At 42.7% G+C, this 17,487-nt stretch overlaps 3 protein-coding genes across 3 annotated transcripts; 1 reads left to right on the forward strand and 2 right to left on the reverse strand.

The window, feature by feature from the left end:
* Positions 1-5,818: 5,818 nt before the first annotated feature.
* On the reverse strand, positions 5,819-6,930 carry N7516_010534 (uncharacterized protein; the record flags this gene model as incomplete). Its single annotated transcript, XM_057223252.1, has 3 exons — positions 5,819-5,914; positions 6,785-6,853; positions 6,874-6,930. Coding segments are annotated over 3 exons (222 nt in total), but the record flags the coding sequence as incomplete, so codon positions are not given.
* Positions 6,931-7,754: 824 nt separating this feature from the next.
* On the reverse strand, positions 7,755-12,035 carry N7516_010535 (uncharacterized protein; the record flags this gene model as incomplete). Its single annotated transcript, XM_057223253.1, has 2 exons — positions 7,755-10,471; positions 10,535-12,035. The coding sequence occupies 2 exons, from the start codon at positions 12,033-12,035 to the stop codon at positions 7,755-7,757; spliced, it is 4,218 nt and encodes a 1,405-aa protein (XP_057070474.1).
* A 1,508-nt stretch (positions 12,036-13,543) lies between these two features.
* Positions 13,544-15,484, forward strand: N7516_010536 (GMC family oxidoreductase; the record flags this gene model as incomplete). The annotated part of the gene is made up of 1 exon (XM_057223254.1): positions 13,544-15,484. The coding sequence occupies one exon, from the start codon at positions 13,544-13,546 to the stop codon at positions 15,482-15,484; it is 1,941 nt and encodes a 646-aa protein (XP_057070475.1).
* Between the last annotated feature and the right edge of the window lie 2,003 nt (positions 15,485-17,487).

Consider the following 17,487-nt stretch of genomic DNA (forward strand, 5'->3'; position numbering starts at 1 on the left):
TAGGACTAGGTAAGACAAATCTAGGATAGGTACTAGTAGAACCTAGCTTATATCTAGACTATCCGGGAGCGAGTATCTATATAGTAGGGTATAGAGAATACGGAGAGCCTATTCGCCGGGGTCTATATAAAGGTAGTCGCGGAGTAGATAAGTAAGCTACTTACTAAGAACGCTACCTTCGACTAGCTAAGGCGATCCGTAAACTATAAGCTAGTTTAGAGACTAGGTCGGTTAGGAAGGGGATACCGGCGGATAAAGCACTAGATTTAAGGTAACCTCTTAAAAGTAGCGACTTCTTTATATACCGAGTATCTCCCCTAAGCCCGCTTTAAGCAATTCGGGTTGAAATTAGATTACTATAGTTTCTTAGTAGAGAAGTAGGGACCTCCGTCTCTAGACCTAGGACCTAGTAGGTCTAATAGCGAAGAAGATATGCCTAAAGAGAGAAGGATAGAAGTAGGGGACTTGGGATTTACGGACGGAGGTAGTGAAAATAATAGAGATAATAAAAGTAATAGAGATAGTGATAGAGATAATAGAAAAGATTTAAATTTAGATAGCGGGCCCGAACTCGCCTTCTAAACTTCCGGATAGGATATACTACCGCTGTTTCTACGTACCCTACTGTCTACGGGTATAATAAAGAGAAAATAGAGAAATAGGCGACTTAAGGGTTAACTAGCCTATACCCGGTACTACTAGTACTACTAGTAGACTCCTACGCCTAAGCGCCGTTGAGTTTAGCCCTAATACCGCTACGCGCTATCCCCGTTATTCCTATAGTAGTTTAAATTAGCATCGGCTCTATATAACCGGGAGAAACTAATCGTACTACGAAAGGCCGCGAGAGTATTAGGCATCTTTTCGGCCGAAAAGATATGCTTTATATACGCTAAGGCTCTAAGTAGCTACTTAGAGGTTTACCTATAGTACTAAAAAGATCTTAGGAGCGAGGGTGAAAGCGAAGGTAAAGTCGAGGACTAGTATAAAGTCCTAGATCGTCCGAGGACGGTCGATATCTTTTTTAGATAGGATAGTATATATAGTAGGGGGTCTTGCCTTTTACTATAGATTAATCTTACTTATCCTATTATTTACTAAGCGTATTATTATATAATATTAGGGAGCGGAGGATATAAGTAGTAGGAAGAGATAGATTGAATAGAATATACCTCTATAACTCTCCGAATTAATACCTTAGGTATCGAGTTAGGTTCCTTTATATATAAGGTTAGGTATAAGACTAAACTACGAGTACTAAATCGACCCGTATGCCTTAGAGTATACTACCTAGAGCGTTCCCCTCTTTAATATAGAGTTATATTAAGGGGATATATATCTAAAGTACTAATTTGATATTAGGTGCTATGATTATTTTTCTAAAGGCATCTCGGTCTAGATATAGAGCCTTATCGTCGTAAGATTTGCCGCTATTATTTTAGCGTTAGTTAGCTTTTAGATATTAAAGCTATAATAAAGAAAGTTATGTCTCTATTTAAGTCGGGGATACTCTATACCGTAATTATTATTTCTTACCTTAAGGAAGCCTCCTATTCTTAACTATAGACCTAGGGCCTACTAAGGGAAGTATATCGCGCGAAGAAAGATAAGTTTTAATATTTAAGTCTTAGACTAACTAATATATAGTCAATCTAGTACTATATAATTATATAAGAAATATCTAGGAATAATAAAGAGTCTAACGTTAAGCAACTTCGTTTCTTATAGTAATAGTCGGTATTAGCGATACGATATTACCTAGTTAGTAAGAGTTATTACTAAAGCGTATAAACTCTATAAAGAGATTATCTATAGAGCTTATATCCGGTTCTTTAAAACTAGTTAGTAGAGTTATAGGAAAATAATCCTCTAGGCCCGGTAATATTTTATCGCTTAAGTCTATAGAGAGATTATCTATAGAGCTTATATATTAATCTTTAAAAGTAGTTAGTAGAGTAGCGGGAAAATAATCCTCTAGACTCGGTAATTTTCTATTATTTAAGTTCTCGATAGTAGCTCCTATAGTCTCTAGCTAAAGCTATTACTTCCTTTTTTATTTAATATAATTTGAGCGGGGCTCTTCGATTAAATATATATTAAAAAGGTACTACCGGAGATATAAGTTATTAATATACTTCCTTTCTTCGTAGTATAGATAAGGGTAGAAGACTATAGTTGAAGAGTCCGCTAACCCTAAGTATTCGTTAATATAATTTAAAAGGGTTAACTTTATAACCTATTACTAAAATCTCTCGTCGGGTTTCTTACTTTTATCCCCTAAGTAGAATAGACAGAAACCTAGGGCGATAAGTATAGAACGGAAGGTTAGGAGACTATATCGAGGCTTAAGGCTATCGAGATAGCATTTATAATAATTTTTCTAGGAGTCTTTATTAAGGAAGATCTCGGCGTAAAGATAGTAAAATTGAATAAAGCTACGCTATACCTATCGATAAGCGCGCTTTTCGTTCTTATAGCGCTACTAGTACTATATACTATTTAAGGATTTTCTTCAATACTATAGGATATACTTAGCTCTCCCTTATAGTAGAATTCTATCTTTTACCAGCTACCCGTAAGCGACCACCGGGGGTGGAAACGCATACGGGTGATATTTTGCTGAGCTTAGCAGAAGCAAAAGGATTTAGCTTTCAAGAAGGCTTAAGAAGATACCTATAGCTAGGTCTATATAGGGATATAGGCGATAAAGAGTAGTAGGGGAATTTAACCTCCTCCCACCCCCCACCCCTAAGGGGGGGGGGGGTAGGGGAGGAATTATAATACTTGGCTAAGATATTAGTCCTAGAGAGAGAGTATTAGCTATATAGGCAGCTGCTAAGCTAGCTAGTAGCTAGATTAGTAGCTAGTAGCTAGATTGGGAGCTAGGAGCTAGATTAGTAGCTAGGAGCTAGGTTAGTAGCTAGGAGCTAGGTTAGTAGCTAGGAGCTAGCTTAGTAGCTAGCTTAGTAGGTAGGTTAGTAGCTAGCTTAGTAGCTAGCTTAGTAGGTAGTTTAGTAGCTAGCTTAGTAGGTAGGTTAGTAGCTAGCTTGGCAGCTAGTTTAGTAGCTAGCTTAGTAGGTAGGTTAGTAGCTAGCTTAGTATCTAGTAGGTAGTTTACTATCTAGGCTACTATCTAGCTTAGCAGCTAGCTTAGCAGCTAGTTTAGCAGCTAGCTTAGTATCTAGTAGGTAGTTTACTATCTAGGATACTATCTAGCTTAGCAGCTAGTTTAGTAGCTAGTTTATAGCTAGTTTAGTAGCTAGTTTATAGCTAGTTTAGTATCTAGTAGGTAGTTTACTATCTAGGCTACTATCTAGGTTAGTAGCTAGCTTAGTAGCTAGCTAGGCTACTATCTAGATTAGTAGCTAGATTAGCAGCTAGGTTAGTAGCTAATAGCTAGATTAGCAGCTAGGTTAGCTAGCTAGCTTAGTAGCTAGTTTAGTAGTTTAGTTAGCTTACTATCTAGATTAGGGGGTTAGATTACTATCTAGACTATTATATAGCTAAGGTAGTCTATAATCTAATCTAATCTAGATTCTAGATCGAGTATCTAATCTAAATAATCTACTAATCGATCTAATCTAATTTAGTATCTAATCTAATCTAATCTAGATTTTACTATCGAGTATCTAATCTAATCGATCTAATCTAATCTAGATTCTAATCTAATCTAGATTCTAATCTAATCTAGATTCTAATCTAATCTAGATTCTAATCTAATCTAGATTCTAATCTAATCTAGATTCTAATCTAATCTAGATTCTAATCTAATCTAGATTCTAATCTAATCTAGATTCTAATCTAATCTAGATTCTAATCTAATCGATCTACTAATCGGTAGTCTAATTAAAGTAATTTACTTTTATTTTAGTCGGAGCCGGGTTCGAACACGCGACCTTTAAGATATATATCGTATTTAACCACTACGCTATATACCTAGTTTTTTCTATATTTATCCTATACTTACCTATAACCGTACTCTTTAGTTAGTAGAACCCCTATACTATTACCGGATTATATAGCGGTATAAGCGCTTACTAATACTTATAGTAGCTAGGGTTTAAACCCTCTTTTAATTAAGAGGTAATACCTAAGTATCTTATCTAGGCCTACTTTTATACCGTTCTATATATATATATATATATATAATTCGCTTAGTAAAGTTAAATTAAATTAAATACGTAACCTTAGAATTATATCGTAATCACGTGATCGCCGCCTAATCCGGCGTAGATTAGATATATCCCGGGATTACGTGATATAGCTAGTTAGTGCCTTAGGCTATTAATTATATAGTGATCACGTAATCGCTATCTAATCCGGCGTAGATTAGATATATTACGTGATATATCACGTAATATAGGTAGTTAGTGCCTTAGGCGCCTTAGGCTACTTATTATATAGTGATCGCCGCCTAATCCGGCGTAGATCGGTGTATATCACGTGATTATAGGGTGCTTACGTGATCGCCGCCTAATCCGGCGTAGATCGGAATATATCACGTGATTATAGGGTGCTTACGTGATCGCCGCCTAATCCGGCGTGGATCGGTATATATCACGTGATTATAGGGTACTCACGTGATCGCCGCCTAATCCGGCGTGGATCGGTATATATCACGTGATTATAGGGTGCTCACATGATCGCCGCCTAATCCGGCGTGGATCGGTATATATCACGTGATCTATGTAGATCACGTGCTTTATTAGGCACCAAGGTGTCTATATCTCAAAGTCGAATCACGTGACTAACCCTACCCTGTTCACATGACTGGACAATTCTCCAGCCAATCAGAGGCCAGGATCTCAGAATTCGCAAGTCGGAATTTTAGGCATAGTCTGTTGGGTACCTTTTCTGTAAATTTGCTTCGCTGCGCTCAGCAAAATTAATCTTTTTAGTCTATAATACTCTAATAGAATACTTACTCTAGTATAGACTTCTTATATAGTAGATAGTAGCCTTCCTTAGGGGCTATACCGGGATAGTAAACGGTACGTTCTCTTAACGTATAAATAGTAACTATATCTTCTAGGTACTATCGACTAAGTTTACTATCTAGAGATCCCTTCTTTAATAGATTCTCGCTAAGACGGGAGCGCTCTAGTAGATATTTCTTATAGACGTTAAAAAGAGGTATTAAATCGCGTTTAGAGAAGTCGTTCCTAGATATATACTTAGCGTACGAAATATCCTACTAGTTTTTAATAAAATTCCTCTTATAGGCTAGTAATCTTTTTGCTTTCTTATTATAGAGCCGAGCCTATTTAAATACTAGGTCCCTATTTTCTTTTAATTTTCTAGTAATCTCCTAGGTTATATAAGCAATTCTCTAATTAATCTTAATAATTTTATTATTAGTTACAAATTATACGATCGTAGCTATATCGAGTTAGAGTAGTACGTTCGAATCTCGGTAATAAGATATACTTTATTCTATATCGTAGTATTTGTAATTAGGCTCTAAATTATAGAATACGGCCTATATATCTAATATCTTAAAAGAAGACTAATATTTTATATAGGTATTATAATTCTAGTGATTAAGAGCCTAACCACGAGTAGCCTAAGAAGCCTTAGCTAAAATTCCTTAGTAATATTAAGGTATAATAGTATAAATATACTTATAGTCGATCTTATTTATAATACCTCCTCGAATTCTATATATACGTAACTAGTCTTTAAACCTATCGCGCTAGGCTAAGCTAGTAAAGTTATACCGTAATAAGGAGAATATTAATACCTTCGTTAATTTAGGTCCTTTAGAGTCGACTATTCTAAAGAATAGAAGGTCTTTTACGGTTTCGTTCTATTCTAGAGTCTATAACTCTCTTCTCTTTAGTAGCTTTACAATAAGAACCTCGGTTATAGTAGTAAGCCCTTTAAAGGTACTATTCGCTATCCTATAAACGATTATCTAGAAGATAAAACTTATTTTAAGAACTAGATACTCTCTAAACTAATTCTTTAGCCTAATCCTTATATTAGCTATTTATAAATAGAATAATTTTAGCTCGTATACTTATAGGGTAATATTATCGCGATAACGCTAGCCTTTTATAAATTCGGGATTAATTATTACCTAACGTATTAGATACTTATTTTCCTTACTCTATTTAAGATAAAATAAAAGGTACTAATAATTATAAGTTAGTTTAAATATAATTAAAAATAATAATTATTAAGATATAAACCCTATAATATAAGTATTCGTTTAACTTACGATAAGTACTTAATTCGATAATAGCCCCTACTCTTATACCCGAGCTAGTAAATAACGAAAGAGAACTTCTAGTCTATATATATACTCTTTTATATATATAATCGTAATAGTTATCTATAAATAGGTATCGAAGTAGGTAATCTATATCCTTTCCGTTAACTAGGAAGCGCTCTTTAGGCTTCGTAGGGAGTTTATATCTTACTATTAGTTCGGTTCTAATAAACTTTTATTTTTCTTATTAGTAGTAAGCTCTATAAAAGGATAGTTACTATCCCTTATATTAAGAATATCGTCCTTAACTTCCTTAGAAAGGGATCGAGACGTTTCTCGCTCCTATTTTAACGTAAAACTAGTAAAGTAGCTATAGGCCGATCGTTAAGACAGAACCTTTTTATAAGATTTAATATAAAACTCTATAAAAAGTTTTAGACGCTCGGGAGTAGGAATAGGTAGATTAGGAAAATCTAGGTTTATTAATTCGTTACGAGATATCCTCTATCTACTAATAATTAGGAACTAGGATCGGTAGAGTATAAATTAAACTTATAGGGCCTAGCTATTAACTATATAACCGTATTTCTCTAGCGTAGTAGGCGCTAGCTTAAGGTAGTAGATAGTATTACCCTCTTTCTCCTATTCGTCTTAGTATTTACGTATAAAGCTACGTAATATAGTACGTGCGAGTCGCTCCTAAAGTGATTTCGGGATATTCTATTCGGAGAATATATTGTAAGTAGTAAAGAAGTTCAAATAAAATTATGGCAGAGTGAGAAAAGAGCCTTAGAGGATGTATTATGTATTTTTCTTAGGGTAGGCATAGGCTTAGAGTGAGTTGGCCCTTATCACCCTAAGGGTGAGAATTGTCACCCCGTTCTTACCTCTCTCACCCTAGTCTCAGGACTTCTCACCCATATCACCTACACTCACCCTAGAGTGCCGCTTGAGTGCTAAGGCGAAATTGAGTATTGACTGTGCAGAATAATGGGCTTAAGTACGGCTGAGCGGACGGGAAGCCCTGTTTTCCACACCCTGTGGTCGTATGTAATATTTTAGGTGAGGGAGAGAATGACAGCAAAAGGTGACTAGGGACCATCGGTGGTTGGTGGCAGGGGATGGGAAGGGGAGGTAGTATAGATGGGGGTGGAAAGGACGAGACCGCACTGACCGTCCGTAAAGAAGAATGATTCTAGAGAAAGTTAAAGGGAAGGAAAGCATGGATTTATATAAGCTGGCGACAGACGAGGAGAGAGAGAGAGAGAGAGAGAGAGAGAAAGAAAATGTGTCGGTGGGCAGCGTCTATGGGCCTTTGGTCTCATGAGTGAACGGTAAAAAGGATGCGAATTGAAAAGCGATGGCCAACCCAGGCAATCACGAATGTAACGAAATAGATCAAAACTTAAAATCAAATTACATCCACGATCTCCCGATAGCGGCAAAGTATTCCTCAACCGAAAGCACCTGGCCATCCCGACTAAGCTGATATGTACCAGGGACACCCGGGGGTGGTGGGATATTCAGCCATTCATGGCTGGCGTCACAGGCATGGCTTTCCCCACCCCCCCGTTTTGAGATCGTCGAGGCATTCTCCGCAAATATCCGCATTGCACCGGCGGCAGATGTTGCAATTGACAAAGTTTCCCCATGATCGACCGCAGATATGACAGTACCAAACGTAATCGAGGACCAGCGGCCATGGTGATGCCATCCGTTTCTCTGCCGAAGCGGAAGTGCCATCGCGGGTGGTAAAAGGGCTATGGACGAGCTGGAGAACCGTAATGGCATCCTCATCATCGCCAATCATAGCAAGAAGGTGCCCAAGGATGCGCTGTGCTTCCATCACATCATATATGGGAATATCTTCATCGACAAAGGATACAGCCCGTGGCACATACGGTCTAAAATACTCTCTGGCCTCCTGCTCGCGCCCATTGAGTTTATGCCATACCCCCATATAAATTCCTGGTTGGCCATCAAAGAGAGCGCTATTAGTTGACAAAGACTTAATTTCGTTGTCACAAACTTTCTCGAGCTCCTGCACGATAAGAGCTTGTGAACTCCCGGTTTCTCTTAAAGAGTTGGTAAGGAGCCGGTAGGCGTAAGCAGCAACAGCACGATTCCTTGCTCTGCAAAAAGCTTCGTACTCGAGCGAGTCAGGTACCCTATGTTGGACTATGATAACCTTCCAAATTTCAATGGCTTTCTCCTCCTCGCCCAAGAATTTGTCATACAGGCGAGCTAGCGACTCCATGAAGAATATGTCGTTGACGCTCGCTAGTTGCATATTTCCTTCTGCGATCGCACCTTGGTACTTGGACTCCAGCCAATGCAGGTTGTTACAGCGTTTGGCGGAGACAGAAACTATCAAGGGAAATTGGCCGTCCCATCTCATATAGTCCAGGAAGTGCTGTCTAAAAATATGAAATAAAAAAGTATCACTGTCGAGTGGCCAGACTTCTCTGTCGACTTTCTTGAGTACCTGCATGATCCTTTCGTATTGCGAGTATCGGGTTGCAACCAGAACACAAAGAACGAGGTACACAGCGTCCGAAATGTTAGAATAATCCCAAAGCTCGATGCTTGCCATGAACCAGTGGGTGGCGTTTGAATAATCTCCCAACTGAATATGAAGTAAGCCCAGGTTATTGCGTAGCTTGGATAGGTCTCGAGTCTTATCTTTGGCTTCGTGGCCCGCCAGTAGCTGTGTGTATTGCGCTTCACTCTCTCTCAATAACTGGAGGGAATCATCTAATCGACCCTGCTTTTTATAGACCTCAGCAAGATCTCTTTTGGCTCCCCATGTTGGCTCCAGTGCCAATGCAGTGTTTAGGTACTGGATGGCCGCGTCGTCATGTCCGAAGTAGTTGAGACAAGCCCCGACATGGTGATTCCAGCGCGCGTTTTCCTCAAATTGTGCCCACCTAGCAACTTCCAGGACAGTGTCGACAGATGTAGGCGAGGGTTCTAGCAAATCGTGTGGGTTGTCTCCATTGAGAAGAATAACGATAGTCCAGACCGCGGCCATGCAGAACCCTGGATTCCAGGAGTCGATGAGCCACCTCTTAGCCACTTCACGGCCTAACGGCACGAATATCTGGGCAGGTTCTTGAATGCAGACACGTATCCATTTCTGCATTTCAATGTCTTCGATGGTATTGATACACTCTTGATCAGCGAGAAGACAGACAATCAAGTCGATGGTCTGAGGATTGATGAAATGCATCACAGGGTATGGAGCAGCGCCAGAGAGAAACATTTCTTCCAGATCCGGACACATCAGGATCCGACAAAGTAAGACAATTGTTTCTTGCTTCTGCTGTTGATCGAGTTTGTCCAAATATTTGCAAACATGGTTTAGGTGGCTGACCCACTCGTCAATGGCGTAGTCACGAACGAAGGACGGCCACCCATCAGCTATTTGTGCTAGACAAATATTTAAAGCCCTCGCGCTCAATTGGACAATGTCAACGCCAACAGGTGTTGAGTCACCTCCTGCGGCTACCTTTCCATAACCTGGGTTGCGAAGGTAGTCTCCAATTGAAGCGTGGCAGAAGACGACTTTGGTTCTAGACTTGTTGGAATTAAATTCCTGTTCCTGCTCGCCAGAAGAATCACTATTTTCAACCGGCTCGTCCTCTTGAGGTTGAGCGAAGCTGTTTCTTCCCCCACTAACTAAATCTGCTGTCGTCAAACCGTCCTCCCGGTTGAGTACAAAAAGCGAAGCATACTGCGTACGCAATGCGTCCTCCAGTCCCAGTTTATCATCGTTGGTTTGCAACTCCACTGATAGTATCTCATCTACCTCTGCCAAGGTCAAGGGTCTATCTGAACATGCCACCCACCCAAGAATAATATTGAGCTCGGTTGCCTCTTCCTCGTTCAGTCTGCTGCTGAATGTCTCCAGGACGTATTTCAGCATCGCATCGAGTCCCTTGGGTGCTTTGTGAAGGCTTTCAAACATAGTGCTAGCCCTGGTTCTCCTATTAAGCTCTGTCAACATCAGGTCAGCCCAGAGGAACATGCCCTGGGCCTTGTCTATTAAATCTTTTTCAATTGACAGGCGTTGTAGTTTCGGAACCCGACTTATCGACCGGGACTTACGGATGCCTTTTCGAACATAGGTTGTGATATCCTCGATGTTTTTGTCGGCGTTGACATGGATGGTTGAAATCGGCAGATCCAGAGCTTCCACTAGGTCGTCGTATATTTCTGGCCTCCCAAGGAGAACAGCTTTGATCCGAGACTTGATAGGATCTAATCAAGTCGATATGTTAAGTTTTGCTCTTTACTGGCATAATCTGATGCTCTGGTACTCACGGTGTACGATGTCCACGACTAGACTTAGAAACTCTCGACGGTCCTCTTCAAACGCTTCATCTACACCGTCAAGGACGATGATCACATTACCACCAACCTCTTCGAGAGGATTGAGATAATAATTCATGAACAAAACCCTCCAGGCAGCTTGAATGGATTTAATGTCATCGGACGAATGGCAGTGGGCATGGATATAATCCCTGTAGGAAGGGTCGTTCTGATAGATTTGGAACGCGATATCCCTCAATGCACGGTGGAAGTTCCTTGTCTCGGGATCGATATGCTTGAAAAAGAAATACCCAACTGAGGTCTGATTTCTCCGATTGGCGCGTTGAGGAAAAAGCTCTTGAACATAAGAGATGACGTTCTGCGCGATAAAGCTTTTGCCACATCCTGGACTACCCGACACCCACAGCAACGGGGTATCATCTGTTTCAACCCAAGTCTGGAATAGCAACTCATTTCGGACCCAGTCTCCAGTGCCCGGAACCCGTCGCTTGGCGATATTTTGATACGTGTCGAGGGGATGCACAGAGGGTTGCAGAATCCCCTTGATACGCTCAAGGTCATTTGGGGAAGGGGCTATGTGGTGGGCTGGTCCCTTTCTAAAACCACTGACATCATCGTATTCAGGAAGCACACCAAGAAGCCTTTTTGTGTAAGCAGCTGCAGTAAGAGCGGCGTATCCCTGCCATTGTTTGCTTTTATGCGAGTCGCAATAGTCGCATATTCCCCGGATAACAAGACATGGCAACTGATCCATCAGACCGGCGGCTTCCATTTCAAAACAGAGAATATCTCTTCCCTGTGCTAGAGCATCCCTTGTCTTAGGGTCTTTCATAACTTGATTCCCAGAAGCAATTAGACCGTGATGGATGACTGGCTTCTTAGAATCTCGCGGGTTTCGAACGTGTAACTGTGTGTGATCGCATGCTGAACAGTCGGTATCTTCACTTCTAAAATGGTTGTAGCTCGGCTTAAACAGCCAGTCGTTCTCTGGTCGCGAAAACCGATCTCGAACCTTCTCGTGTTTGTCGAGTATATCCGATATCGTTTTCTCAATCAGAGTATCACTCAGAAAGTCGTCACTCCGCATTTGTGATATTGCTGTGAGCAAATGTCGAGGAGGCTTGTTGAGTGACCCAGTTTGCTGAAAAGATCCATCATGAAGTGTCTTTCCATAGTCATACTGGATGACACCCCCAAAGGTAGAAGCAGAAGTCGGCGTACTCACAACGACATCTCCAAGGCGGATATCAGTCTTTCTACTGGGCACACCACCCCCGATGCCTACCATAAGTCCAAACTCGAGAGAAGGGAATGTCTGCATCATTTGGCCAAGCACAATCGCCGCAGATGTAGTTCCATAGACACCCGTGGGAAGACAGGCAATAACAACATGATGACCACTGACACTCCCAAGTGTATAGGCGTTGTGGTCGGTTTGTGGCTGATATAATGCAGGATGGACTCTCTCCAACATAAGCTTTGCCGCTGCCATTTCTAATGGCAAAGCACATATCCATGCGACTGTGTAATCATCATGCGTGAAGGCCATGGTAGGGCTTTGTAGATGAACCCAATAATACCTTCGTCAGGATCTTCCGCCTGATAAAGTAACACCATGTTGGGAGATTCCCAGATGGAGGCTCAGCGGTCACGTGGTGAATATCACCCGATCGCCTGCTGCCCAATACCGCTTGTTGCCCAAGAGTACCAAGGTGAGGTGTATAGCGCGCAGGGGTCAATGATGCCTGGGTGCCTGGCTTTTGCCTTATTGCCTTATTCATGCCTGAATATTGACCGCTTCCAGACATAGTAATAGCTTCGGACCGGAATGCTCGATTGAAGTTTAGTTATAAGTTACTTCAAAAGGAGAACCTATCAGTGAGATCTTAACACATCATTGCCCTTATGGATGAGCGTTGGCCTTCCAAAGTTACGGGCAGGTGATTATGTTGAGACAAGATCACGTAGATGGAAGGCACCGCTCCTCCCCTCGTGAACTTCCGAGATTCTCCTCCTTTCTCTCCCCCACGACCAAATACACAACCAAAGGAAGGCTCTCCTTGTTTACCTCTTCTTTTCTCCTTTTCGTATTCTTTCTCAAAAGAAAAAGATGAATACCATCCGCAATAGTCTCCCGCCTCGTCCCAATCCCCTTCCTGTTGGCTCTGGATCTAGTGCTAGCGGTCCCACAAAGCACCAGTGTAGGCGGCGAAAGGAGAAGCGACGCCGGCTAAGAAAGGCAAGTCCCTATATAGTCGTGTTCGTTGCATCGCACCATCTACTTCCTTGGACAATCAGAATGCTATACGAGATGTATTCTCACATACCAGAATTAATTTATTCTAACAATCTCCAAATTCTCCTGAATAGAAAGCTGAAAGGATCGATTAGGTTCGGAAGGAATGATATAGTTGTTCCGATCTCTTTGTTTGCATTGTTTGATCGATAGGGTATGGATTTGCATTGTTTGCAGAAGTGGGCTTTGCGACCTCCAGGGTTGTCCCTCCAGTTCTCATCCTTCTCTCTCCATCTCGAGTATCTTCAATTGACTTGACCCTTTTGGTTCACAGTATTGAGCCTCCGAATGACAGGGATTACAGTAAATCTCCTTTACGGGGAACTCACCGCATTGTCTTGGCAAAGCGAACTGACACTCAAGCGTTGTTCTAGAAAGGAGAATCCCCCGAAATAATGTGGATCAATTTTAAGGATCAGCAGGAGTGTACGGAGACATATACAGTACACATACGAAGTACGAATTAAACTACCGATGATCGTTCGGAAATATTTCCTGGAAAAGTACTAGGTTCAACTGTCTGCGAGTAGATCTCCATGAACTAGTTAGTGACAGCCGCGGCACGCCAGCCATGTCTTCAACGGCTTTTGCAAAAGTGGAGAACAACGCGGACAATCCCGTTGTTCAGGGGGAAAACGGTGCATAAAAGCTGGGAGGATTTCTCTTTTGGAAGGCCAGCTCACTCATAGTCATTCTTTGTCAATATGATTCTTTCTTATATTTTTGGCCTGCTGGTCGCCACGTCCGGCCTGGCCAAAGCCGTCAACATCACCGGCTATGAATATGTGGTTGTGGGTTCCGGTGCTGGTGGTGGTCCTCTGGCTGCCCGCCTCGCTCTGGCCGGCCACAAGACACTGCTCCTTGAGGCTGGTGATGACCAGGGTGAAAACTACAACTACACCATCCCTGCCTACTCCGCCAGAGCCTCTGAAGACGAGAAGCTTGCGTGGAATTTCTTCGTTCACCACTATGAAGATAACGAGCGTCAGGCTCGGGATTGGAAGGCTAGCTACGATACGCCTGATGGCGGGATATACACCGGTCTGAACCCTCCCGAGGGCTCGACCTTGAAGGGAACCCTCTACCCTCGTACGGGTACCCTCGGTGGTTGCACTGCTCACAACGCCTTGATTGCGGTCTACCCACACCAGTCTGACTTTGAGTACATTGAGACTATCACCGGCGATAACTCTTGGACACCTGACAATATGCGCAAATACTTCACTAAGCTGGAGAACAATGGGTACTCCCTCCCTGCAGCCCAGGGCCACGGTTACGACGGCTGGTTGTCAACTGAAACTGCGCCCCTTAGCATTGTGTTGAAGGATACCCAGCTGTTGAGCATGCTCACTGGCGGTGCCTTTGCGCTTGGTAACTTGACCAACAGCATTATGAACATTGGCACTCTACTACTTGGCGATGCCAATGCTGATAAGAAGACCCGTGACACCAAGCCCGGCTACTACCAAATCCCTATTGCCACCGATGACGCCCACCGCAATGGTCCCCGCGAGTTTATCATTGCTGTGCGCGATGCTAAGAACGACGACGGCTCAAAGAAGTACCCTCTTGATGTCCGTATGAACACTCACGTCACTAAGGTGACCTTCGACGAGACCGAAACCCCTCCCCGCGCCACCGGTGTGGAGTTCCTCGACGGCGAGCACCTCTACAAAGCCAGCCCTATGTCAAAATCCGCTCTTCCAGGTACCCCGGGTTCCGCCACCGCTTCTCGTGAAGTCATCGTTGCCGGTGGAGTATACAACTCTCCCCAGATTCTCAAGCTTAGTGGTATCGGACCCGCCGAGGAACTCAAGAAGTTCGGTATCAAGGTCATTAAGGATCTCCCCGGTGTCGGTACCAACCTGCAGGACCACTATGAAATCTCTGTCCAGGGCAAGATCGAGGAGGACTTCTCCTGCTTGGACAAGTGCACCTTCAGCATTCGCGACCAGGACGACCCTTGCATTAATGACTGGGAGTCTCCTATCCTTGGCGACCGCGGCATCTACTCATCCCCCGGTCTTGCTGCCACTATGCTGTACAAAAGTTCCACAGCCGGCGATGACTTCGATATCTTCGAATTCGGTGGTCCCGTTAACTTCCGTGGTTACTTCCCCGACTACAGCATCAACGCCACTGACGAACACAACTGGTTCACCTGGGCTATTCTCAAGGCTCACCCCCGCAACTCCGCCGGTACCGTCGCCCTTCAGTCCGCTGATCCCCTTGACATGCCTAAGATCACCTTCAACTACTTCGATACCGGTGTCGGTGACTACGACGCTGATCTCACTGCTCTCTATGAAGCCATCGAGCTTGGCCGTGACGCGTTCAAGCGCCAGCTCGTCAACATCACTGAGGTTCTCCCCGGTGCTGATGTCCAGTCCAAGGAGGATGTCAAGGATTACATCAAGGATGGCGCTTGGGGCCACCATGCCTCTTGTACTTGCCCCATTGGTGCTGATGATGACCCACGGGCTGTCTTGGACTCCAAATTCCGTGTCCGCGGTGTTTCTGGTCTGCGTGTTGTTGATGCTTCCGTTTACCCCAAGATCCCCGGTACCTTCACCGCTGTGTCTACTTACATGGTTGCCGAGAAGGCTGCTGATGAGATTCTGAGCGAGCTTAAGGCCAGCTCTTAATTGATCCGGATGTGCTTATATATGTGAATTGGGAGCTTTGTGATTCTTATGGATGGAAATGTGCTCGGTGCTCTCGCTGTGAAGCCATTCATTATTATGTGCATATGTATATTTAATCGATCGCTACATAATTCTGGATTATTTTGTATCTCTTTACTCTCTCCAGGTAGCTAGCTGGAGGATTAATTTATTCACAATCTATATGAAGTTTACTGAAACATTTGACAGTCCTCGGTCTATGTCTTGTGAAAGTTCGAAGTTCTCATCAAAGCACCGGACTTCTTTGTCCCCCGCCTTTGCCGTGTTGCTATCCGATGCGCCTCCGCAGGTCGTGATAGTTATACATGATGCAACTCCCACCACCACTGCGGATGCTTATCCGGTTTTCCCTGCCACCACCAGAAACGATCATTCCAAATACCGAAAACGGGAGAGGTGACAAAACAGACAGAAGGGAGAGGGCAGGGGAAAGAAACCTTACAATGAGAGAGGGCACCTGATTCGGTGCAAGCACCAGCACCCACCGGGAATTTCATTCTTTTGGTGTCATATCCACTGAAAGATGAAGATCTATAAATTTTAGTCAAAAGGGAGCTTCTCAGCAGATGACAGCTCCTTACCAGGCTCAGACCAGGGCCCACTCCCAGGTTAGCTACTGCTTACTGCCCTAACCTATATGCAGCCATCTATCCAAAGGGGGGCTATGTAATTTGGTTCTATCAGAGTTTCAATCAGCTCAGGCATTTACGCTGATCAGCATCACATATCACAGCAGTTCTATCTCTGATTAATCTGAAAAACAGGAAGTTCATTGGTTCGTGTGGAGTTCATTAAACGATAATTCATATCAAAAGCGTCATTTCACAAAGCAAAAATGTTATGCCCATTTAGTGTTTCTAATTGCTCCTATATGTTGGACATATAGAAGCGTGATCTGTTTCTAGCTATTAGTCGATGCATTATTCGTAGAAGTTGACTCTATAGCGCGCTTTGTACTAAACTTTGAGCTGTTTATGATTATCCGTATTATTATCATTCGTACTAGCACCGTTATCGTTATTACAATCATTATAATCATCCTCCTCGTTATCGTGGTTATCGCTACCACTACTATCGCTCTCCTCTTCTTTGTCTAAGCTCATATCTTACGAACTATATAAATCGCACAAATAGATACTATATTCTCCTTTAACCTCACGGCGAATTGCCTAGGGTGTTCTATCCTAGCTAACTATATTACTAATTCTACTAAAAGTGCGAGCTATAACTAATTAGTGTATTCACTAGCCTTAGACTTAAAATAGAAATAGCGCTTATTTAACGACTAGCTTAGGCTTAGGCTTAGGCTAGCCAAGGTACCGTGATTACTAACGGATTAGTAGAAGATTCTATTAAGACAAACCGAAATAGACGGCGAAACGTGAGAGTCCGCGTTGTGGGGAAGTTTTTTCAACTCAGTTCGGCTCAACTGCTGTTAGCTAGGAGTACTCGGCGGCACGTAGCTCGAAATGTTGAGCACCGCACGTGTTAATAGTCTATTTAAGGCTGAAAACCACGAGATAAAATCGGCCTAGCGGCTAGAGTTAGAATATGTTCTTCCGAAACCCCTTAGAGAAACGAGGGTGGAGGTGGAGGTGAATGAAGTCTTGGAAATGCAATATCCAAAAGGAGCTATATGACTGGAAATTATTCGGGGTGTGCATGAGTCAACAAGTGCGACTTGCCGGGTCGAATGTGTTAAACAACAACAGTGATTCTAAACAATAAGCCAGAAGATGAAAGGTATATAAAGGTAAAACCGATATGCGAGGTCGTATCCTGTTAAGAGGTCGGAAGTAGAGCCAGATGGAAAGTTCAAGGATGATGCATTAGCAAAGTCTATAGCTACCTCCATATCACACCAATGGAGTGGATTTCCTACACCTTTCCCTTCTCGTGTATTTTCAAATGAACCTCTTATTTGCTCCAGCTCTACTACATGTGCCATCCCAAGGGTAAATGTA

This window comes from Penicillium verrucosum (assembly GCF_028828655.1).
Source record: "Penicillium verrucosum strain IBT 35672 chromosome Unknown utg000004l_segment0_segment0, whole genome shotgun sequence".
NCBI lineage: Eukaryota > Fungi > Ascomycota > Eurotiomycetes > Eurotiales > Aspergillaceae > Penicillium > Penicillium verrucosum.